The 23,362-nt window shown below is 35.7% G+C and overlaps 3 protein-coding genes and 1 long non-coding RNA gene across 7 annotated transcripts; 3 read left to right on the plus strand and 1 right to left on the minus strand.

Annotated features, from left to right (window-relative positions):
- The first annotated feature begins 3,377 nt into the window (after positions 1-3,377).
- LOC125222841 (pentatricopeptide repeat-containing protein At5g24830-like) lies at positions 3,378-7,062 on the plus strand. Of its 2 annotated transcripts, XM_048125682.1 has the most exons (7): positions 3,378-3,498; positions 3,587-3,732; positions 3,810-3,938; positions 4,155-5,674; positions 5,904-6,021; positions 6,190-6,270; positions 6,354-7,062. In XM_048125682.1, the coding sequence occupies exons 1-4, from the start codon at positions 3,490-3,492 to the stop codon at positions 5,599-5,601; spliced, it is 1,731 nt and encodes a 576-aa protein (XP_047981639.1). In that variant the 5' UTR covers positions 3,378-3,489; the 3' UTR covers positions 5,602-5,674; positions 5,904-6,021; positions 6,190-6,270; positions 6,354-7,062. The 2 variants fall into 2 exon arrangements, with proteins under 2 accessions (XP_047981639.1, XP_047981638.1); XM_048125681.1 differs by lacking the exon at positions 5,904-6,021 and having other exon boundaries at positions 6,354-6,457.
- Positions 7,063-11,395: 4,333 nt separating this feature from the next.
- On the plus strand, positions 11,396-18,439 carry LOC125218810. 3 transcript variants are annotated; one of them, XM_048120582.1, is made up of 13 exons: positions 11,396-11,701; positions 12,605-12,669; positions 13,094-13,209; positions 14,011-14,117; positions 14,196-14,326; positions 14,535-14,711; positions 15,202-15,442; positions 15,592-15,671; positions 15,804-15,894; positions 16,153-16,252; positions 16,358-16,677; positions 17,115-17,194; positions 18,050-18,439. In XM_048120582.1, the coding sequence occupies exons 1-13, from the start codon at positions 11,452-11,454 to the stop codon at positions 18,089-18,091; spliced, it is 1,800 nt and encodes a 599-aa protein (XP_047976539.1). In that variant the 5' UTR covers positions 11,396-11,451; the 3' UTR covers positions 18,092-18,439. The 3 variants fall into 3 exon arrangements, with proteins under 3 accessions (XP_047976539.1, XP_047976540.1, XP_047976541.1); XM_048120583.1 differs by having other exon boundaries at positions 14,199-14,326; XM_048120584.1 differs by lacking the exon at positions 18,050-18,439 and having other exon boundaries at positions 11,397-11,701; positions 17,083-17,209.
- Positions 18,440-18,847: 408 nt separating this feature from the next.
- Positions 18,848-19,472, minus strand: LOC125185606. Its single transcript, XR_007170195.1, has 2 exons — positions 19,207-19,472; positions 18,848-19,092 (listed from the first exon to the last, which is right to left on the minus strand). It is a non-coding gene; the product is annotated as an uncharacterized LOC125185606 (long non-coding RNA).
- Positions 19,473-21,089: 1,617 nt separating this feature from the next.
- Positions 21,090-23,348, plus strand: LOC125221946. The gene is made up of 2 exons (XM_048124296.1): positions 21,090-21,520; positions 22,837-23,348. Exons 1-2 carry the CDS (start codon positions 21,121-21,123, stop codon positions 23,244-23,246), a joined length of 810 nt encoding a protein of 269 aa, XP_047980253.1. The 5' UTR covers positions 21,090-21,120; the 3' UTR covers positions 23,247-23,348.
- The last annotated feature ends 14 nt before the right edge of the window (positions 23,349-23,362 follow it).

Raw genomic sequence — 23,362 nt, forward strand, 5'->3', positions numbered from 1 at the left:
TTTCATTACAATTTTTAAAATAAATCCGTGTCCGGTCAAAGTGACCCGAATTATCCGGGATGGAGGGAGTATTTATTTGTACTAATTAATCGTATTTGGTTGAAATATTTATAAATAAGTTAATTGAAAAAAAGTAAAATTAGAGAATAATCTAAATAAGAGATAGAATGTAGTAACATTGAAGAACATTTGTTTGAACATCGAATTTGATTTTCTTGTGTTCGTTTCTTCATCATTCTCATCCTATCAACTAGCTCCATTAACTTTTATAGACATCAAAATCATAAGATCTACTCCCTCCGTCCCAAGGTATTAGACCAACTTTCCTTTTTGGGATGTCCCAACATATTAGACTCATTTCCTTTTTTAGCAAAAAGCATCTATCTTATTTTATTCTTCACCTACTTTTTTCTCTCTTCTCTCCCCTACTTTTTCCCTCTCTCATACTTTACTCTCTCCACTTTAACTATTTAAATATCACTTCCTTAAATCATGTGCCCAAAAGAAGTGAGTCTAATACTCCGGGACGGAGGGAGGAGTAGTTTTCATAAAGTTTCAAGAACACAACTTTATCTATCGAACCATATCTCTCAATTAGCCAACATTCTAAACCAAACAAGACTTGTAGAACTTCAGAGAATGGCGAGGACGCAACAAACATGTTGCTCATTTCCGCTTTCAATGATTGTTTCTAAAACAAGTTAGATTAGCCTAGTCATGTCTATCCAACTCAACCTATATGTCAAAATATGTCAAAATATTAGTTCTAAATATACCCTCTAAAACACACGTGTATATATGAACACACAATCAATATAAATAAAACCTAGGAAAATGTACACACACAAAAATGTAATACTCCGGTGTGTAATTTTTAAAAATTTTATAATATGAGTTCCTTTTAATTTGTTACTCCTCCGTCCCAAGGTATTAGACCAACTTTCCCTTTTGGGATGTCCCAACATATTAGACTCATTTCCTTTTTTAGCAAAAAGCATCTATCTTATTTTATTCTCCACCTACTTTTTTCTCTCTTCTCTCTCCTACTTTTTCCCTCTCTCATACTTTACTCTCTCCACTTTAACTATTTAAATATCAATTCCTTAAATCATGTGTCCAAAAGAAGTGAGTCTAATACTCCGGGACGGAGGGAGTATGATATTTAATGTCTTTGGTTTTGGATATTTCATATGTCATTTATTTAGAAAGATTTTACTGGGGATTAAATTGAAGGACCTTTTTCAGTTTTGAGATTCAATCCACAACTTTTTCAATATATGAAATCGAGGTACGTGAACTTTTCATTTTAGAGGATTTTTGTCTTCTTTTTTTTTTCCTTTTTTTTTTCTCTTATTCTTTTCCCTCACAAAATACGTGAACTGATTAAACTACACGTTGTCTTATCTTCTATTATTCCTTCTCCAGATAAGGATCGATCAAATATCCAACAAGTTCACAGTTCTCTCCCTGCCGTCCCTCCGAGACCGGCAGTGCCATATGCATTTGTGCTATCTATGTTTGATTTGTGTCATTATGTGTATATTAGTTGTAAGTGATATTTGTATGTAGTGTCCAGTTTAGGGTTTAGGACAAAACAAGATAAAAGAGGAGAAAAGGACAAAAATCTCCTTAATGAAAACTCTGCATACTTTGATCTCATATTTTAAAAGAGGTGTGAATTGGATCTCAACTACTGAAAGTCTAGGGGTGTGGAAATGGGTATCCACGGGTATCCAAACCCGATTTTGCAGGTACCCGTACCCGAAAACTTTAATATTATATTTCCTCTATTCCATAGTAATAGAGTCATTTTGCCATTTTGATACGTCCCATAGTAATAGAGTCATTTCTTTTTTTTAGTAAAAGTCAACACATTTTTCCACACCTACTTTACTCTCTCTTACTTTTTTTTTTTCTCTTCATCTCTCTATCTTTATTTCATTTTTCACTCTATTATCCCTTTACTTAACTCACCTAACACAATTTTTTCTTAATTTTCGTGCCGAAAAGAAACGCCTCCATTACTATGGAACGGAGGGAGTACTACCCAATCCCGACCCGTATAGTTAAACGGGTAACCCCATACCCGCATCGGGTATCCCAAGCCCGTAGTTGCGGGTACCCAAACCCGCAGGCATAATTTGAATTGTGTATTATATTATTCAATGATATTATGCTTTTAGTTTTCGTTTATCATCAATGCTAGTCATCTAATACAATAATTTTATGTACATGTTTGAAATTCTAGAATGAATTCTGGGATTGTTGTTAGTTGCTACACTATGATTTTAGATTTGTATTTTTTTTACTTTATTGTATTTGCATAATTTCCAACTATTAACTATGCACAAATATGGTGATTTCTCATCTCTTAAATATAATATGACTACGAATGAAATATAATGCAAATCCAAATTTCAAATAAGCAAATATGATAGAAACATCAAACACGTCTAAAAGTAGATCATCATTCAAAAATTTAATATAAAACCAAAAATAATTCACTTTCATCAAAAGTCTAAATATAAATAACTTCAACTAAAAGTCTAAATATTTTAAATCTCAAAACTAAAGACACTAAACTAATAAAAGTTTCACTTTCACAAAACTTGCAATCCTTCATTTGGCCGCGTATAAATAATTGAAAATAAAGTGTATTGTTGGGGAGTATAAATAGATTTGAAACTAATTTACTAAAATAAAAAATTTGAAATCATAATTCTAAAAATAACGGGTATTATCGGGTTTGACAGGTATACCTGCGCGGGTAGCGGGTATACCCGCGCGGGTAGCGGGTATACCTATACCCACAAAAATTTAAAACAAACTACCCGATCCCGCCCCGTTTTCCATTGTCATCGGGTAGCGGGTCGGGTTGAGGGTTTCCCACTAACCGCTACCCGTTTCGACACCCCTATGAAAGACCATCCAATTTAATCCCAAAAAGTGACATCTCTCATTTATTTGGAATGTACTAGAAATGTCATCCCTGTGCAAGTTGGGGTCATTTTAGTCACAAAATTTTAAATAATAGTAAAAGTACTATAAGGGGAAGTTCGGTTTGCAAGATTGTATTCAGAGATTAAATATGTAGTGTGTTTGGTTCATAAGACTCAATCTCAAAATTCAATCTTAGATGGATAGTTATGATATTATTAGTCATAGCTACCCCGTATGACTAACTAATTTAACAACTAAATCCTACATTATATTTTGGTATTATTTTATTTAGGAAATTAAATGCATATAGTGCAAAATTTAGAAAATTCCCATTATATTTTATTTTTTTGAGACCAACAAAAGAAGTTTATGAACTATTTATAAATATGGGCCATTCTGTTAGAGGCCCAATAAGTTTATAGATCAAAATTTTCAACTCAACAAAACCACTTTGGTCTGAGACTTGGGAACCCAACCCCTCCATTCCCTGCAGCTGAGAGCCGCCGTCGCCGTTGCCGTTGCCGTTTCGGCGCTGCTCACCCCCCGCCAATGCAATCGGTATATGATACGCTCTCCTATTCTTCTATCATTCTAAGATCCTTTATTCTCACTCTATTGCTTCTGTGGTGCGTGTGATTGTTCTCAGATTCTAGTTCCCGCTCAAGGATCCTATTTCCTCCTCCGAATTCTGAATGGAAGCTCTCAGACATTCGAATCGTTTAAGGACCAGATTTCTCTTTATTTTTCGCGGTTCCTTCGTATTAGTTCCAGCTTAGACCTAATCGAATCCAGGTAGGACCATTTCCTGAGTTGTTATCTCTAATCAGCTCATGTGCATTGTAAAATCATTGCTGTTTATGCCGGATTAGGAGCATGAGTAGCGATCGAAATGAGAAGAAGGAAATTTCAGACGGTGGAGATGAGGAGCCGAGGGGCGCCGTTTTCAACGCCTTGGATGCAATGTTGAAGTGTAGTTTGGATCGGTTGAAAACTACGAGGTTCGTTTTGTTACATTTTTTATGCTTTGCTGAATATTTGGGGGTTTTGTTCCAATTTTGGTTGTGGAAAAACTTGCATCTGAGTGTTTTATTTATTAGTTTGTTTTAGTAATGTGATAATAGGTGATAAAAGAGTACTTTGCTACACTAGATCTCGTGTCTGTAGAGTGATGGCTTTTATCAATGTCGATTAATTTTTTTCGAATTGTGCTGCAGGGAACGCATATGTTGGGGGCGTTCAAGTGGGCATAGTTTTGTCTTTCAATCAGTGTCCAAGAGTGATATAAGTTTGATTAGAGCTTTGTGCCTGGAAGGTAAGCTAGGAGCAGCTTTACGTCTTTGGCACACTGAGGTTCAACAACTTAGAATTCCTGATGTCCTCACTCACAATTACCTTCTAAATGCACTTTGCAAAAGCGGTGACATGGAGAGGGCAGTGTGGCTTGTTAACGAGATGTTAGTCAATGGCCCTCGCCCTAGTTGTGCTACCTACAACACTTTGATGAGTGGTTATTGTCTGGTAAATGATGTCGATAGAGCTCTGGATGTTTTTGCTACCATGGATAACCATGGAGTGAGGCCAAATAGGGTCTCATGCAATATTCTTGTGCACACCCTTTGCCAGAATGGCTTATTGCAGGATGCAACAAAGCTGCTTGAGATAATCTTGGATGACAATGATGATGGTGGAAGTTCAAATTTAATCACTTCAACCATACTTATGGGTGGTCATATCAAGAGTGGTAGCATTGTTGAAGCTATCACTTGTTGGAATGATATATTTGAAAGGGGTATAGAGGTCGATGTTGTTGCATATAATGTTATTATTCATGGATATTGTTTGAGAGGGGACTTAACCATTGTGTACAAGTCTTTGGGCAAAATGTATAAAAGTGGTCTTGTGCCTGACATTTTTTCTTATAATACAGTCATCAGTGAGCTATGCAAGTCAGGCTGGATTGATGAGGCATGTTATGTTTTTGGTGTTATGTCAAGGATGGGAATTCCTCCTGACCACATCACATATAAAATGATCATCCAAGGATTGTGTATTAATGGAGATGTATCTAGAGCAACCTATTATATTTCACACATGCTGCAGAACTCGTTGGTGCCCAAGCCTCTCATTTGGAATGTCATGATTAATGCCTATGGAAAACGTGGACAAGTACAAGAGGCACTGTTCATGAAAAACAAAATGATTGAACTTGGTGTACTGCCCAACGTTTATACATACAATGCTCTTATTTACACACAAATTAAAGATGGAAGTATTGACAAGGCTTATTATCTGATGACTGAGATGCTGTTTAATGGGATTTCCCCTGATGTAGTCACCTACAATTTGTTGATTGGTGCTTATTGTGATCTGGGAAACATTAGTTATGCACTCCAGCTGCACAATGAAATGGTGCGGAGAGGATGTGTACCAGATATAGTAACTTATACCGAATTACTTAAGTGCTACTGCATTAGAAGCAAAATCAGAGAGGCTGAAGAGTTACTTTTTAAGATGTTGATGACAAATTTGACAATTGATCACGTGCCATTTATAATACTCATGAAGAAATGCTTCAGGATGGGGGAGCTAGATAAAGTTTACAATCTTTATCGCTTATGGTTACGAAGGAGAAGAAATCTGCAATTGGAAGTCATGTGGTGAAACCGAAAGGACATCATTCTTCTTCTATGGAGCATTTTGTTTGTTAGTGCACAGCTGGGATGTTCTCCTGGAGGTATTGATCTTCATTTATTTTGTCTCATTTGTGTGCTAGTTATTTGCTCCTTTTTCTGTCTGGTCTTTTTTTTCACTTCTGTAATAATTGCTGGGAAATTTATTTTTACAGATCAAGAACACATCTGCAAGTAAAATGAGTATTAAGATTTGAAATACTTGCAGCCTTTATGCATGCACTTCGTTGCCGTTTTCAATTGATTTATAACTTAAAACTTGATTATGCTCAGATGTTTTTGATCAAGTGACGGCACCTTACTGCAACTGTGTGAATAAGAACAATATTCTTATGATGATCACAAGCTGGTGCTGGGGCAACAGTTATTCAGCCTATCAACTAATCTTGGAGTAAGTGTCATTCTCCGCATTCATATGAAACCAATTTTAGAACCTTGAAACATGTACTCAGTTAGTTTAACCTTCTGGATAATGAACAAATGCTGCAGCCAAATATGTAACTATCATTGCATATAGTATTGTGAGCTCAGTTAACCTTTCTGTCCTTATCTTTTGTAGGGTTCTAAATGAAAAAGTGGTCACTGGATTTGTTGATGAGGTTCAACCTGTTATCCAAGCAGTTCAAAGTATCTATCAAATGTACAAGTCCTTCTTCCCCCTCCTCCATTACCCCTTTAAGTTACATGTTATTTAGTCTCAATTCTTATTGTTCCCATTCGCAGGTTTTCTTATGTGTCCTCAACTCCCTGATATTTCTGTGGCAATCCACAGTATCAAAAGTGATCAAGAGAAATGAATATATTTCAATCAACAAGCTTGGTGATCTGAAAAAAACTTATTCAACTCTATTCCCTTGCTTTGATCGCAAAGTTTGTACCTGGACAGTTGCTGCGGCCTCGTCCAGATCAAGGAAGTTGCTGCAGTACATCCAGCTTCTGAATGTGTCATAATGCATGTGGCTGTGATCCATAGGTGACAACATCCACCAGACGATCAGGCTACTTCGCGAAAGACGATACTTTCAGGTACAACGAGTGTACATTTGTGCTCTGGTATGCGTGGAGAACAGGAACTACTTTAACATGCATAATGAGTTCAAACATCGAGTTGCTTAAATGCCTCGTGAGAATATAATTATTGAATTGGATGCAACTAACTTTGGTTAAAGGATGATTATCATAAACTATCACTAGGTTGTGTATCATTTAAGGAGGTACCAAGTGCCTTCATACTAGGATTTACATTTGTGGAAAATTTGCAATTTTCTTGGATATCAAGCTGGATTCTCTATGCACAAGGGATGATTGCCAAATCTTTCAAACATAGTTTACTTCATCTGATGTTAGTTCTTTCAAATATAGATGGGAAATGTCCAGAATAATTTTACATTATCTGTTTTTTTCAGAATTAATTGCTTACATGTGTTGCTCATTTGCTTTAAGGGAGACACAATTAGTATTTATCCTTGAACTAGCGGTGTTCAATTTATTGAATCAAATTTTAGACGCAATATTATGGTGTTGTTACTTGTTAGGTCAAGGAGTATACAAGTATACAACACCCCATTTCATACCCCAATTATATTATATCATCATTCCCTACAATTTCTGCGTCAAACCACAACTAATAACTCCATACCTTTCCTTGTACCTCAATTTAATTTTATTATATTATTAATAATTATCATCCATTTTGTAAAATTTAAATAAGTAACACTGTAAATAGTAAATTTACTCCATTAAGATTCATAAAAATTTCAATAATTTAAATTTCTAAAAATTTAAAATTAACTTCAATGTTGAAATTTGTTGGTGGACATGTAGTTGTTCTTCAATGAGATCACTTGGAGGTGGGGCTTGTTTCCACACTTAGAACTTAGAAGCCAATTGACTTGTGATCCGGAATTATGTTGGCGCACCTTGAATTATGAGTGCACTTGCTACTTTCAAGCTAGAGCCGGCTGAATTTGTTGAATGAGATTTGTTCCATCATCTCAAAAATGTCAATTGTATTGCGACAACAAGGTTGTGGACCTCGTGGTCAATATCTCAAAAAATCCTATTCAACATCACATTAAGAATATGTTGACCGAAATCTTGACAAAAGTTGTGATCTCAAAATAATAGTAGTATTTAAAAAAATTAGCGAAGTCAAAATTTGTGATTTTAAAGATAATATTCCTATAGTTTATAAGTTAACCTAAATAGAGTGATCACTTTTATCAAAACAGTTTGGTGTACATTCTAGAATAAATCAATAGCAGTAATTAGCATTAGATTTCAATCAAAAACATGTGGGCAAAACAGTAAATAGATCAAATCCCCCCTTTTTAATCACAAAATTCAAAAAGGGAAAAAAATTGATGCTCAACTACAGGCAAGGGTTTAAGAATCCAGACAGTATCAATGGCGAAATCTCAGCTAACAATGATCCACCCATGGTTTCTCGATCTCGTACCTCTCGTGGTTGTTCTTCTCATTGTTGCTCACGTCCTCGCTCTGGTTAGAATCTCTACAATCTGAGATCAGAACAAAAATTCGTCCAGTTTTTGTCGTTTCCCGTTGATGTATGCTTTTTTTGCGTCTATTCGTGCAGGTTTATTGGGTTTACAGACTAGCAACTGATAAGCAGCCTGGAAGAACTAAGAGGCACTAAGCAAGCAGTGAACAGTTTACGGAAATTTTAAAAGAGGCAAGTAGAGTTCGATAGAGTCTGCTGTTCTATTACTTACTCGAATTAAGTGTTTATTTAAGTTTTCAGACTCGCTGATGTCTTAGTACTTAGGATTTTGGTTTGCGATTATTTGAGTGATGGTTTGAATCTAATTTAGATATGGATTGTCATTTGATCTTTTGTGTAATTAGGTTTTTTCGCGATCTTGTACAGTGCAATTAATTTTGGTTTTCTGGTTGAAAGGAAAAAAATCAATTAATTAATTGAGCTACCTATTTCCTTGGAAAGGTGAGAAAAGTTTTATCGTTGGTTATGCTTGAGTTTATGATAGCTCAAGTCAGAATGCTCGATTTTGGAAGTCTGAGATTAATAGATATTGCCTCTATTTATCTAATGTGAGGGACATCTATCAAATGAACTTTGAAGATAGTTTAACTGTTTTTCAATTTCCATGTCAATAGTGTTCCAATCAGGTAACAACCTGGATTAAATTATGATTGTTATTCCTTGTCCCAGGCAATCTCTTTACCGGATTCGTTCATTTTTACTGAGTTCCTATGCAAGTTCACTTGGAGGAGATTCGCAGGTTCTTGTGTAACAGTTTACACGTGATCAATTCTTGATAGCTTCATTGTTTGAGGTCTGTGGGGGATATATGTTGACGAATGTAAACTAACAACTATAGTTGGATGATAATCGCTGTACCATATCTGTATGTGTTTCTGGATGCTAAGTAGATCTTTACCCGTTCTTCTAAAATGTATGTTGTCATGTGAATTTTAGTTCGTATGTAGTGCTGCATTTATAAATGGAATTCCTTACTGGCTTCCTCATCAACCAGGCTTTTCCTTCATAATTAATTTATCCTATATGCCTCAATATTAGGATTCTGATGAAGCATTAAACATTAACATTCTGTTCTTGTTCTTATCATTTATCGTATATTGTTGTTAGAAGTAATAGAGGGATTTGTTGAACCTTATTGCATACCTTCACATTTTCTTTTACTCATCATCAATAAGGAGTTATTTGAATGTCTGTCTAGTTTTAAGTTTCTGACAAAGTCTGGCTTGCTCTGTTTGTTTGATTATACTATTATGGTTAGAGACAACTGTAGAGTATGTGTTTCTGTGGCTGGTTAGAGACTAACTATGGTGAAAAAATGATTTTCCTTTTGGCTCATCTTATTGTGAGATGCAATGAAGATTATCAATTTGGTTACTGAGCTGCATCATGTTGAAGAAAGTATGCATGCAGCTTCTGTTACTTGGCCCATTTCTGTTGTTCTGCTGTGAAGACTTTTGGCTTAACTCGTTTGTGCATATGATGTCCTCTTAATTTCGATGATTTTGAACTGACCTAGATGAAAAAGAGAGAGAACTAAATATAACATGGTCGAGAGTGCTTACAGTTACAGGCAGTATATGAAATCTAATAGAAAGGGGCGAAGTTGGATGATTGGATCATTAGCTCATCTTCGAAAGTAGTTGAACCTCGAAGATGAGCTAGATGACGAGACTTGAAGATTCCCGTATCTTGAAGATGGGCTAAGGGCTCCAAATCTATTTTTAGTGTGTTTCTGTTGCAGGTAGCCGCTTTGTTATAAATAATGATTTGGATTAACTGCACTTGACTAATGTTTGCTATGATTATAAAGAGCAATCACATTATGACATTCTCATAATGGAATTTTACTTCGTATAGCTTTTTAGATTAAACAAAGCACAATCAAAGAAATACTCCCTCCGTCTCGCTTTAGCAGTCCCATTGACTTTTCTGCCCTCTTTTTGTAAAAATGATAAAAAATAGTTAAAGTGGAGAAATGGTAAAATAAGAGAGATAATAATGTAGATAAGACTCTTCTCTATATTATTCTCTCTCTTAATTTACCATTTCTCCTCTTTAACTATTTTTTATCATTTTTACAAAAAGATGACAGAAAAGTCAATGGGACTGCTAAAGCGGGACGGAGGGAGTAGTAGAGTATATACGTTGAACGATATTTTCGGTACTTATTACCATATTGACCCACTCCTAATTTAAGTATTGGCGGCTTTTAATGATAGATCAAAATATTGTGAATATTTACAAATGTTTTGTGAAAATAGGGAAATAGAAGCCTCACTTTCTTACCTCAAAAGGAATCTTACTACACACTCGATAATAAAAGTGGGCATACTTATCAATTGTGGTTGTCTTGCATTAATAGAACTCAAACATGATGAATCTCATATTTTATTTACCTATTGGGTAGTGATAAATACATAATTGTACGTACATAATCAATTTTTTTTTTTTTTTTAACATTTTACATTAATAATTAATTTATAAACATTAATTGATTAAAATAAATCCCATACTAATCATTTTGCAACACTTCAAAAAGAATTGAAATTTTAACTTAAATATTTGTATATTTAAGAATTTTTTTTACTAAATAATGTACAATAAATTCTAATCAAGCTCGATCATGTTAATATTGAACATAAAATTTCTATATCAATTCTTTCTTATTGCTATATAATAATACAATAATAATAAAATTAATTTTTAATTAAATTCATTTAAATTTAAAAATTTGATGATAATATGTACATGTACAATTTATATACACTTATCTTTTTTCTTACAATTTGTAAAAAAGACGTACTGAAAAATATTTGTTTTATGACTCTCTCCAAATTTTATTTTCTTTAACATAAATACACTGATTTTGATATATTTTTTTAAAAAAAATCTAAATGAAAAAAATAAAAAAATTAAGTATCTATATAATTTATGACCATCAAAACGACATTATTTTAGTTAAATCTATTCAAAAATTAAAATTAAAAACCACATCATCACTGTTCCTTCTCACTCATCTCTTTACACTAATCAAATGAGGATACTTTTTATTTAATCAAATCTTAGTTAAAAAAGGAATAAAAATTGATTTATATAAAATAACAGTCTAATCAATTTTCATTCGAGATGAGTATATGCCACGTAGTACACTTTATCTGGCCTGAAATTTAGAATGTATGTGCATTTAATTTATAACTACTTTTGTGATTGTTAACAATATAAATAAATAAATGATTATTCGATATCTGAAAACCAACGGATTGAGTCGTTGCATTTTCAAAATTTCCAAATTCTCCCAATATGGCGGCTCTGCCTGATTCTCGCTCCGGCGCCGGCGGAAAAATGGTTACCAATCGGCGGAGGCAGCGTCTCGCATTTACTCCCTACGATCGCCCGCCTCCTCGTCCCTCGCCTAAAACCCCTAACTGGTTTACCGGTGTCATTCTACCCTCCGCTCGCGCCCTAGCTTCCGGCGCCGGGAAATTAATCTCCTCCGCCATCTTCTCCGACTCTGAATCCTCGTCTTCTGAAGATGCAGACTCCGCTTCGGGTGCGCGTTCTTCTTTGTTTGTTTGTTTACAATTTTTAGTATGCTTTCCAAATTACTAGTACGTTAGTAGTATATGAGTTTACTTTCGCATCTGCTCTTAATTTTGATTCGTAATTCTAGAAGCCGTTCATCCGTACAGCTTCATTCCTATTTTATTCATTCCATTGAATTTTAGAACTAAATAGGCTGAGTGGGTTAGCGGGGGCCACAGCTACATAGTGTAACAGAAATGCACATGCTTCGTGTAGAAGATTTTTGGTAGATGCTAAGTTGTAGTTGAGATCGACATTTTCATTCAGTATGTTGGAGTGGAGTTCATATATTATCATCCAGCACAATTCGTAATCCTAAACTATTTAATCTTATTTTCAGATGGTGTTGAAGCTTATCAAATTGAAGTTAGAAATATTCTCTCAGTTCAAATAAAAACTTTTAACAATTACACTTCTTATTTTTTTGGGATACACTAATTGCATTCTCGAGTAGCCTTGTTCGTTTCTGTGGATTTGTATGCATCATCGAGTGCTAAAATTCCAGATCTAAAGAGTTTTAAGTTTATAGTATGCTGGAAAAAGAAGTATGGCATGGGCCTCAGTTTGACGATTGATGGTTAGTATTGGATTTTTTCTTGTGATGAACTAATCTTGTTTATTACTATGTGCTTGATAACGATTGCTGGGAGGGTGAGAAAGAGATAGAAATTGATTAGTTGGGAGTTATAGAAGGTCGATTATCTTTGAACAATTTCATTTGTGGACTCCCCATTCTCCCAACTAAGAATAATGCTCCTAAATTTTTGTAATAGTTCTGTTAAATTGTAGTAGTTGTCTGCTGGACACTGCGTGCCTGAAATAATTTGCTCTTCCTGCCTTTTCTGTAATTTCTTTCTTATTCACTTGGCAGAGGATGAGGCTGGCAACCATAATGAGTATGAAACCCCGTGTTTTGGAGTCAATGCTTCAAACGAGGTAACTGGCTGATTAATCTAGATGAATCCTTAACTTTGAACTGGATGTCTTGTGTTAAGCGGTGCTTCATTTTTGCACTCGTCTTGAAAAAATGAAATAAAATAGTTAAAGTGGATATAATATAAAGTAAGAGGGAGAATAATGTAGGGAAGACTCTTAATGGGTAAAATGTCGTGCTCTTTCATGTCACCTGGATGACAGTCTAGAAACAATTTCTTGAAATTTTCCGCCAATTGTTTTTCGTAGTATTGCCTCTATTGTCTTTTTATCTTTAAGTTTCATTTTTTGGTAAGTTAGTATGGCATCTATCATCCGGAATATTGGCTGCTTAATAGGGTGCTATACACTTATCCTTGCTTTACAAGTTATTTCTGCTAAATACTAATAGTTTGTGCAATTACATGTGGCTCATCCTTTTTGCTAGGAAAAGCTGACTGCAGGAGAAATGATACGATATGGACAAGAGTCTCAGCATAGTATGCAGAGACCTGAAACAAAGTGGTTAATTGAGCAGCTCATTATGCAGGAGGAATTTTCAAGGTAATCTCCTTTTTAGGCAGATCTTGAAATCTCTTTAGTGATTCCAATGTTGTTAAATAGCGGACATGGCAGTGACATGGTGCTATATCATGGTGAATTTTAAGAAAAACACCATCACCATGGTGGCTTTTGCCTGTTTTTCGTGGTGGCGCCATGGCGGTATGGCGCCAGCACAACCTTTATGGTGCTCATTTTTAATATTTAGCCCATTAACCCATAACCCCCACCGTTTTCCCACATAACCCGCCCCGTATTTGTATTAAAAAGTTTTTAAGTCTAAAATCTCAAACCTATCGATAAAAAACCCAATTTCTCCCTCTCCGCCTAGCCCCGCCGCCTGCCTCCTAGAGAGTTTTATAGTGCATTGTTTCCTTAATTTCAATTTCATATTCAAATTCAAATTCAAATTTGAGGCAGATAGAATGCATACATACACAGCAAAATAATACTGACATAGGCATAAATAAAAATAATACTCCTATAAGATACAGAACAAACATACAACAAGATAATATATACTATGATATAGCCATACTATATAATATATTTATTGAATGCCTCAGTTCAGTGGATATTTGATATTGTTTCTTAATTATTTATGTGTTTTTGCTTTTGTTTTATACACAATATCTGACTTTATTTACTTTTAGACTTTACATTTTAATTGTCGAGCTAAGACTTTAATTATTAGACATATTATAATTGTTCTTTTTTACTCAGTTAAAGTGCATTATGACTTAGGGAAGTTATACGGTCATCTGCCCCTCCAATTTAACTTCACTGATGTCTGATTTAATTCAGGGAAGAGTGTGATAGGCTGACTAAAGTTCTTCATTCACGAGTTATGGACTCGTCGGCTGAAGCAGGGGATAAAAGATCAATTGCAAATTCCCCTCGGCAAACAGATGGTATTGCAGTAGGGTATCTAGTAGCAAGTCTTTGTTTGAGTCTTTAATTATTTATACATTACTTTTTTCCATCAAAAGAAGGTCTGTATATACTCAATAAAGCTATTCAAGAAGCTAAAAAGTGGTTCCAAGGGAAGAAAGAAGGGTCCAGTTCAGTGGCAGAGGTAGCAGATGGAACTTGTAATCTTAACTCTGCTGCGATTGACCATGTAAGTCATGCATTAAATGATAGATATCAGAGAAAGTGACTTTTCCATAACCGCGGAGCTCTTCAACCATAGTTTTTGCCCTACATATATTTTAGATGAGGGACACGCTTTGAACAAATTCATTTGCTTCTCCTTGAGTTCTGAAGGTTTCCTTGCCTTGTAAGAAATATTGATATGTATATAATGTCGTCGATCTCTGTTAATGCAGATGGAATATGGAACTGGTTCTCCTGTGGATATGGCCAGATCTTATATGAGAGAAAGGCCTCCTTGGGCATCTCCTATGGAACATGCTGGGCTGAGAACCCCATTGACTACAACTATGGAACGTTTCAAGGAAAGAACACCATATTCAGTCACCAAAGAAGTTTGGTCATCATTAAAGGTGCAATTTTGATTTTTTTTGTGTCTCCATCTATCGTGTCAGATATGTAATTGCTTCCGATCCAGCTCCGTGTTACCTTCAGTATGAAATCCTGATGACTATTTTGTGTCAATGCCATCTACATCTGAACTCACACTTTAAGGTCTTTATCTGTCCATGAATTAGCTGGATTGAGGCAATCTTGTGCCAAAGTTTTATTAAACCAACCACATGTGGTTTGATTCCTCAATTTGGCCTAAAATATTTTTAGTTGCTTATTCCAATCAATTGTTAACAGGATTGGTAATTTGACTAATGTCTCATGGCACATTGTAAATCCAGATGTGATTCTCTATACCCATTTAATTGTTTTGAATAATAAATTTGTTACGAATATGTTGATAATATTTCTTAAAACATAAAACTCCTTTTTTATTCATGTGATGCAAGCCTTTTCATCTGTTACGTATCTTACGAACTTGCTTTGGTTAATTGGTTTATTGTATTTCAGAGACAGAGTGCTCTTGCATCTGGATCCTGGAATATCCAGGAAGAATTACGGAGAGTACGCTCAAAAGCAGTCGAAGATATGTTGCGCACACCACCCGCTAAAAATGATTCGTCGTTGTTTGTAATTGCAGCAAGTAGGGAGAAGTCCCCGGGAGCTGGTGGTGTGGGAGAAGAAATATTTAAGTCACACTCTTTCTGGAAAACAAAGGATGTTGGAGTGAATGCTGATCCTGCCCTTGTAGGTTGGATTTGTATTCTCTGCAGTGTCAGCTAGTGTTTTGCAACTTAGTAGATCTGAATTCTCAATTCTAGATAATTTTGTATATTCAAATAAGTAGATTAGGTTAAGCCATAGTTGATAAACACTGATTCACCGTTTTGATTCTTTCAGCTGTAGAATCCAGACAAGATGGTAAGGCCGGTGAAACACCATCATCACATCCAGATGTTTCAGCTTCTGGAATCAATAAGGTACAACTAACTGCTGTATGTTAGCTGTTGATTATGCAAATGCATGGACCTAGACATTGAACTAGTAGCTACACACAATGAGAATTAAACTGCTATGCTGGTGTCTTAGATGGTATTTAATCTGTTTTAAAGGATCCAGAAACAATTTTAAGTCATGGCGTACAAGCTCTATCTATGCTCTCACAGCCGACCGCTACTGATCGTACCGAGCAGCAGCGTTATGGTACTTAGCTTTCTGTTCATGCCCCCATGATTTTGCTGATTTTCTCTGTGCCAGTATGCTATTGTGTGTTATATTACAAGTGCTAAACGGATTTGTAGAATGCAGTTATGGATATCATCTGATCTTTTGATGACATCTCTCTTGAACTAGCTAAAGAAAACATAAGACTATGATAAACCTAGAATGCAGTTATTTTTAATGAACAATGTTATTAGACTTGTGCAAAGAGGTCTGACTTTTCTCTGCTTTGGTATTTAGCCGAACCACATGCAGCTAAGATTAGTGGACCTCCAGAAACTGGGGTAGGTGAACTCGGAGGAAGACTGTATACAAATGGTTTCTCACCAGCTCAAGCCAGGTTCTTATTTGCTGCGTGTTACCCTTCTGACTGTAGTATATTGACTTGTCGCTTCTCGTGTGGTGATTATTGTTCTTCCAGATAATACTTTTTTATCTTGAACAGTTTTCCTGGAGCAGTTATCAAACTGAACTCAAAGCAATACGATGAGGAAATCCATAATGATACTGCAAGCAACAAGAACATGCCAACAAATGGTACCACCAACATGGATGGCAACTGCAAGCTTCTCACTGAATCCTACATGGAAGTACCTATTGTATCAGAAACCAATAGCATAAACAGCAGTTCTCATACTAGTATGGATATAGAAAATGAAGAATCACAACTAGAGGTGACTCAGCCATTTGTAGAGAAAAAGAAAACTGGGAAAAAGCAAGGAAGAAAAGTGGGTATAACCACTAGAAGAAGCGGCAGAGGGAAAGGTAAATGATGGAACCTCATTTGCTGTTTTAGAGATAGATCTTCCACTCTTTCCTGTTCTAGGATTATATTCTAGGGGTTATTCTGTAGGACAGCAGATTGTTGGAGTTGATTCATGAGAGCCATTTGTTTTATGGAAAGGCTGTTAGTTTTCTTAGAACAATAGAGATAATTGCTCAACTAGAAATAGTCCGAAAATGGAAACTTTTCGTAGTGGCAGGTCGTGGATATTGGAAGCTCTATTTGTTAACTGGTGTTTCATTTTATCTGATATATGGCATGCTTTGGTTTGGGCATACTGTTGATATATGCCTTGTATTGGTATGGAACATCTTTGTAAATTTGGGTGAAATTGTACAATATTGGTCTGGTAATCATATACTGAACTAATTATCTTTTTATCTTAGGATAATTACCCATTGCGATTCTGTGGTTTCAGCTTTAGATAAAAACTGGGGAAAAAGCTTCTGGCGACGAGGGCGGCTAAAGTTGAATTTTGGTGAAATACTCAAGTATAAGGTTAAGGAAAGAAACCGTATTAAATTTTGAGGGAGCTTCCTCCATTTTATGAAAATTATAGCATGTCGTTTACTATATTTGAAGGCATCTTTCCTCCTTGTTCATTTCTAAGAAGAAGATTATGAAAGTTTTGATATTCTCAGCCCTTTCCGTAATAATTAAACAATTTAAGCATACATGTTGTTCAGAATTGAACCGAACTGGTGGTTAACCGGTTCACTATTTGGAGACATGCTCAAACCGAACTGAACTGGTGGTTAACTGCCGGTTCGGCGGTTACCAAGGGCCGGTTCAGGTTCCTCAGTTTCAGAAACCGGAACTGCCAATTCATAGGTTTAAAGTAGGTTTCAGGCTAGGGTGTAGATTTTTCAGGTGTAGGGTTGCAGAAAACCGAACCGAACTAGCGGTTTCGTAACCAGAATCGGCTCAACATTTCCGAACCGCCAGATGGTTCAACAGTTACCAAGGGATGGTTTAGGTTCCTCATTTTCAGAAACCGGAACTGCCATTTCGCCGGATCAAAGTAGGTTCCAAGCTAGGGTGTAGGCTTTTCGGGCTTTATTCAGGTTGCATAAATCTGGCGGTTTGAAAACTGACACCGCCAGCTTTGAACCGCCGATTCAGGCCGGTTCTCGCCGGTTCCGGTGACTTTTCAGGTCGCAGGCATAGGGCAACAGGTGTAGGCTTGAAAGGTGGTCAAAAACCATGGACTAAACCATCAGTTCAGCCGAAAACTGTTGATTCGTAACCGAAACCGGCATGGCGGTTCCGAACTGAAATCTCTAGGACTATTATGTAAGCAACCGAATATGGACTGCTGTTCTTAAAAGTGTCTCTATCTTCTTCCTCTTGCAGGAAGAATCTCAACTCAGCAAAATAACTCGTTTGAGTTGTTAAGTTAGAAACTACTACTCCCTCCGTTCCTGTTAACCTATGTATTGTAAGCACTCAAGCTATGCACTGTGATGTAAGCTCAACTTCTCTGAATCAAGATGCGATGTATGGGAACACTATCACCACAGCTGTAATGGAAGATCAGCCACGTCATAATGCTAGCTGGAAGGACGTTCTCCTTGGCAATGGGCGTGCCCAACACACACACAAAGCGTGATCAAATTACAACAGCATTCCATAGAGGATTTTGTGTGTGTCATCATTTCTAGATCCTTCTCTTGTTAGCTATATATATCAGATTAGGCATCATGTAATCATCAAAAAACAAATCATAAACATAATAGTCCATTCTCTCTCATGCTTTACAACATTGCTTTGCAATCTTTCCTCTTATGGCTTTTGCTACATTTCTTTTAGTTCCATAGTAATAGAGGCGTTTTTCCATTTCCGTCCGTTCCATAGTAATAAAGTCATTTCTCTTTTTAGTAAAAGTCAACACATTTTTCCACACCTACTTTATTCTCTCTTAATTTTTTCTCTTTTCATCTCTCAACTTTTTTCATTTTTCACTTTATTCTCTCTTTACTTAACTCACCTAACACTATTTTTCTTAATTTCCGCGAAAAGTTTTGCCTCCATTGCCCAAAATAAATGACAGTTGATTGTAGTATTTCTTCAAGATTGTTATCCATATTCATGTCAAAAATGCATCATGAAGAGGCCAGAGGGGTTAATGAATGGAAAAAACGGCCAAGAATATAATCTTAAACATTCTTATAGTTTCTGCTGCTATGTATTATCTGAAAAATGAATCACATTCAGTCATGATAAACTCACACAGAAATCTAATAAATTTTTCAACAAAATTTCATTAGCGTTTGAGCAAATCCAACTCCAAATATTATTCTGAAGCTCACTTGAAAAAAAATCTTGAAAGCATGGTTTTATAGCTTCTGCCCTTCTACTTGCTTATGTTCATCGACGTCTGCGGTTGGAGGGATTTTCTGCACACAAAAAAGATCGCATTTATACGAAAAATTAGAAAAAAATGGGTTGGGCATTTGGTCGAACAGATTGTAGACACAGCGACAATTTAGCCAGGAAAGTAGTGGAATCACCAGATTAGGCTTGTAGATGTTGTGCACAATGGAAGCGCCGGCGAGTAGTGACGCGACTACGACGACGGACGACCATGCCAACGACGGAGTTCCCGTCGGCTGCTTCCCTCCGCCGAATTTTCGATTCATCTCTTTTTCGTGCGTTGCGTTACTGCAACAAACTAGGTATTGCTACTTCAATTGGTAATTTCTGTTAATCAAATGGAAACTATTTAATTGTAGGACAGAGATTTAAATATTTAATTCATCTCTTTTAAATTTTTTTGTCTATTTATTAATAGAGTGAAGGAAAAAATAGGTAAGGAGATAAAAGAGAATGCAGAAAGGGGAAAAAAATTAAGAAAGATAAATTACATATTTTAATATAAAGAAAGAATAAATTTTTATTCATCTTTCTATAACAATATATAAAAGGGTAATTTTGAAGGTATTTAGGAAATAGCCTCTTGTTTGTAAATTTTGGGGAAATTTTGGGAATGGCTCTTTTGTTTATAAATTTAAAATTCAAAACTTGTGACCAAACTTTAAAGAATGGTTGAATTGCATAATTGTATGGATAGGATTTAACTAATTTATTTTAAAGAATCGTAATTGTAATTATTTTTAAATAATATAATCATTTTTTATTTCTCTATAATTAATCCATGAATATGATTTTACTATAATTCAATTGTGATCAGTTAAAGAATAATTTTAATTTGTGCCCAAATTTTAATGAACAGTATTTTGTTCGTAAATTTAAAATATAACACAAATTTGAATTCCATAATTGTAGGAATAGAATTTAACTATTTTATTTTGTTTCCCTATAATTAATCCATGGTGTTAAATTTAATTAATTATTACAATCTATTCCAAATAAAAGTAATCATATGATTATGCTATTTTAATTAAAAGCTATTTATTGATTAAAATTACTATTAATAATAGATTTTTTAGATATTGCAGTTATATGAACGTGATTTGAAAGGGTAAAAAACTGCTATAAGACATTTATAATGATTTAATTTAGTGGGTATGTGGACTCTTGCTACATCGTTAATTGCTAAGTGGAGTGAGTGGGAGGTTTTATAATGGGAGGTTTTACAAGGGTTACATGCATAATATTTTAGCCTATAAATATGTCATTACCTACTTACCTTATAGAACTCAAGCATACCATTTTTCCTCTTACCATAAGAGGAAAGCTTGACGTCATAGAACTAGAAAGGAGGCAATGGAGCGAAGGCAACAATGCCGATATAGAGAATGTCCCAATAGTGTGTCACGGCTACAAGGATAGAGCATACGAGGTACAGAGGCGAAGATTGGGCGTCAATTTAGCGACAACTAACGAGATTTTTTCCAAGGACCGAGAGTGAGAAGTGAAGGAGCATCACAATATTTCTGTTATCAAATTGGAAGGAGAAGAGAGATATGATGAGACTTGAAGAGGAGCCGCAGAATATGAAGTATGAACCCTGTATTCAATTTTTATTGTATTGTTCACAATGAGATTAAAATTGAGTGACTATAGGGTCATCTTATTTTGAACGGACCTTTTGTATAATTATTTATGCTTCTAAAATTAATATTGTAATTAGTCTTTTGCTATCTCCATCCCCCCTCTTTCTCTTTTAATTTCTCTATTGTATAAGTTTTAATTTTATTTTAGTATTTTCTTTTTAACTTTCCAATATAGCAATTTTATTTGAATAATTTATTTATTTATTTATTTTTAAATTGCATATAATTGTATTATTTCTCATTTTAGTTAGCATGAAAAAAATAAAATACGTGGGTTGGGTGATACTGTTTTAATAAAAAGAAAGAATAAATTTTTATTGATGTTGCTATATTTAGAAATAAAATTTGAAAAACAAATACAAGTCCGATAAATTTTGTTGTGAAGATTAAAAAAAAGGTTAAAGAAAAATGTCGGAATCGCACCGCACCCGGTCGAAGGCCGCTCCGGACTGGACGGCGGAGGAATCCCTAATTCTGGTGAACGAGATCAGCGCCGTCGAGTCCGACTGGGGCTCCACTCTCCCCTCCTTCCAGAAATGGCAGCAGATCGTGGAGAACTGCAACGTCATCGACGTCAACCGCAACTTGAATCAGTGCAAGCGCCACTGGGACGCCCTTCTCACCGCCTACCGACGGGTTAAACAAGGAGCTCCGCCCGATCGCTTCTTTCCACCTGACCTCTTCGCCGCCGTCGATCACTGCCTCACTACCAACGTCGCCGGAGAGGATGCGGCTGTGCCGGAGGAAGTAGCTATGGAGACTCATCCGGATGCGCAGGCCCAATTGCCTAAGTTATTCTTTCAAACTGGTATATATAATTTCCCCCCTTTTTGCTTCACTCTTTTAATTTCAATCTTTGCCTAATTATTATGTTCGTTACTCCTTTCCAATCTTGCAATTGATCGTGCGTTTTACAATAATGTCGATTGCCCTAACATGAAATGTTGAAGAATTATTCTTCATGGCTCAACTCACTAGATTGAATTTGTAGCCAATTTAATCACTCTAATGTAATGTATGTTGTGCTTAATAGTTTTGTCTGTTGCTGGTGGAGTGAGTGTGCTCAATCCTTTATTACTTTAACTCTTCTTAAACTCTAACCTTTTGACCTCAACCAAAATCCAAAGGCTGATTAGTGTATCTTGATGAGGTAGGCTGATTCTGTTGTGGTATAGTACTAATTTGGAATGGAATTAATTTGCTTACCTAGCTTTTTGGTATAAATCTTCCTTGGGTGTGTTCGAAGAGAGAATAAAGTTTTAAAGATTATTCTAAAACATGGCTATTTAGTTGTGAATACCAATCTGCATTAAATGTCTAATTTAAGATGTTTATGCATCGTGATCACGGACATTAATCTAGGTATACTAGAAATGGGAACTTTGGGTTTTTCGCATAGTATGGATCATATCACCAACTTGAGAAACACAGATTCTCTAGGAAAATGAAAACATCTTGGAGTACCAAATGATCCTTCCTATGTTTATCTAGTCCATACTGATAGAAGAGGCGCAAACAGCATCTTTCCTTCGTTATAAATATGAAATTATTATTAACTGTTGCTTCTGGCTTTCTTTCTCATGTGCATGTTCGTTCTCTCACACAATATAATTGGAGAGCTTGCATGCATGGGTGAGTGGTTTACTGTTCAGGTGCTTATTTATGGCTTAATGGACTCAAGTTTTGTTTATATCTATGTAACTCTAGTTGTATTAATAAGTTCCATTTAATGTTGAACTATTCCTAATTCTTGTTTGGGCTAGTGCTGTATGCCTTCCGTCTCATTCCAAGCTATATATTTTTGTCATCGAAGAAAAACAAACTCTATTGATTGGTTTTATCGTCATTGTCGTTTGTTCCTCACAGAAGCTGGTAGAGGTAGTCTAGAGAGTTTGCATTCCGTTCTTAATTGGTTCATATTCTTCTGTTTGGTACTGATTCTTCAATATGCCATCACACATGTTTGTTCCACATTTAACCAAAAGCAGTTTGTTATGAACTTCATTTTATGCCGTCTGGAGGTTTTTGAGGGCTGGGGATGATTGAATGATAAAACTCGGTTTCATTCTTGCTTAACCTTAAGCAATGCACAATTACTACATCTAAACATTGTTTCAAAATTAGGTCCCAAGAAACAGAGACCAAGGATGAAGCGTCAAAAGCGCAGACTTGAAACCCAAAATCCTTGGGGATACTTCACGAGCACGAAGAAACCACATGAAGAATCTAGCAGCATGCCGGAAGAGGCTGAGAACACAGATAACGTCGTTGAGAGCTTGCATGAGGAGATCAATACTGAGTCAAAAGACCAACCAGAGTCAGAAGAGCAAACACTGGCCACGATGCTGTGGGAGAGAGCATTGCAGATCAATGCAATCGTCGAAGGAAACCTAGCCGATGATGTAGATCTGAAGAATGCTGAGGCTGTTCAAATGGATTTCACTAGACGCCAAGGCGATAAGCTTATAGACTGCCTCGGGAATATCTCGACCACTCTTAATCAGCTTTGTGACTTAGTCCAGAAAAGCAACTGATTTTTCAAAAAAATTCTTGATTTTGTATATATATAATGTCAAATGTAACTCTGCACTAAATGAATTGTCTTGAAATAGAATGTCCAAAACAATTTTAATTTACCATAACTCTCTTG

This window comes from Salvia hispanica, chromosome 4, assembly GCF_023119035.1.
Source record: "Salvia hispanica cultivar TCC Black 2014 chromosome 4, UniMelb_Shisp_WGS_1.0, whole genome shotgun sequence".
NCBI lineage: Eukaryota > Viridiplantae > Streptophyta > Magnoliopsida > Lamiales > Lamiaceae > Salvia > Salvia hispanica.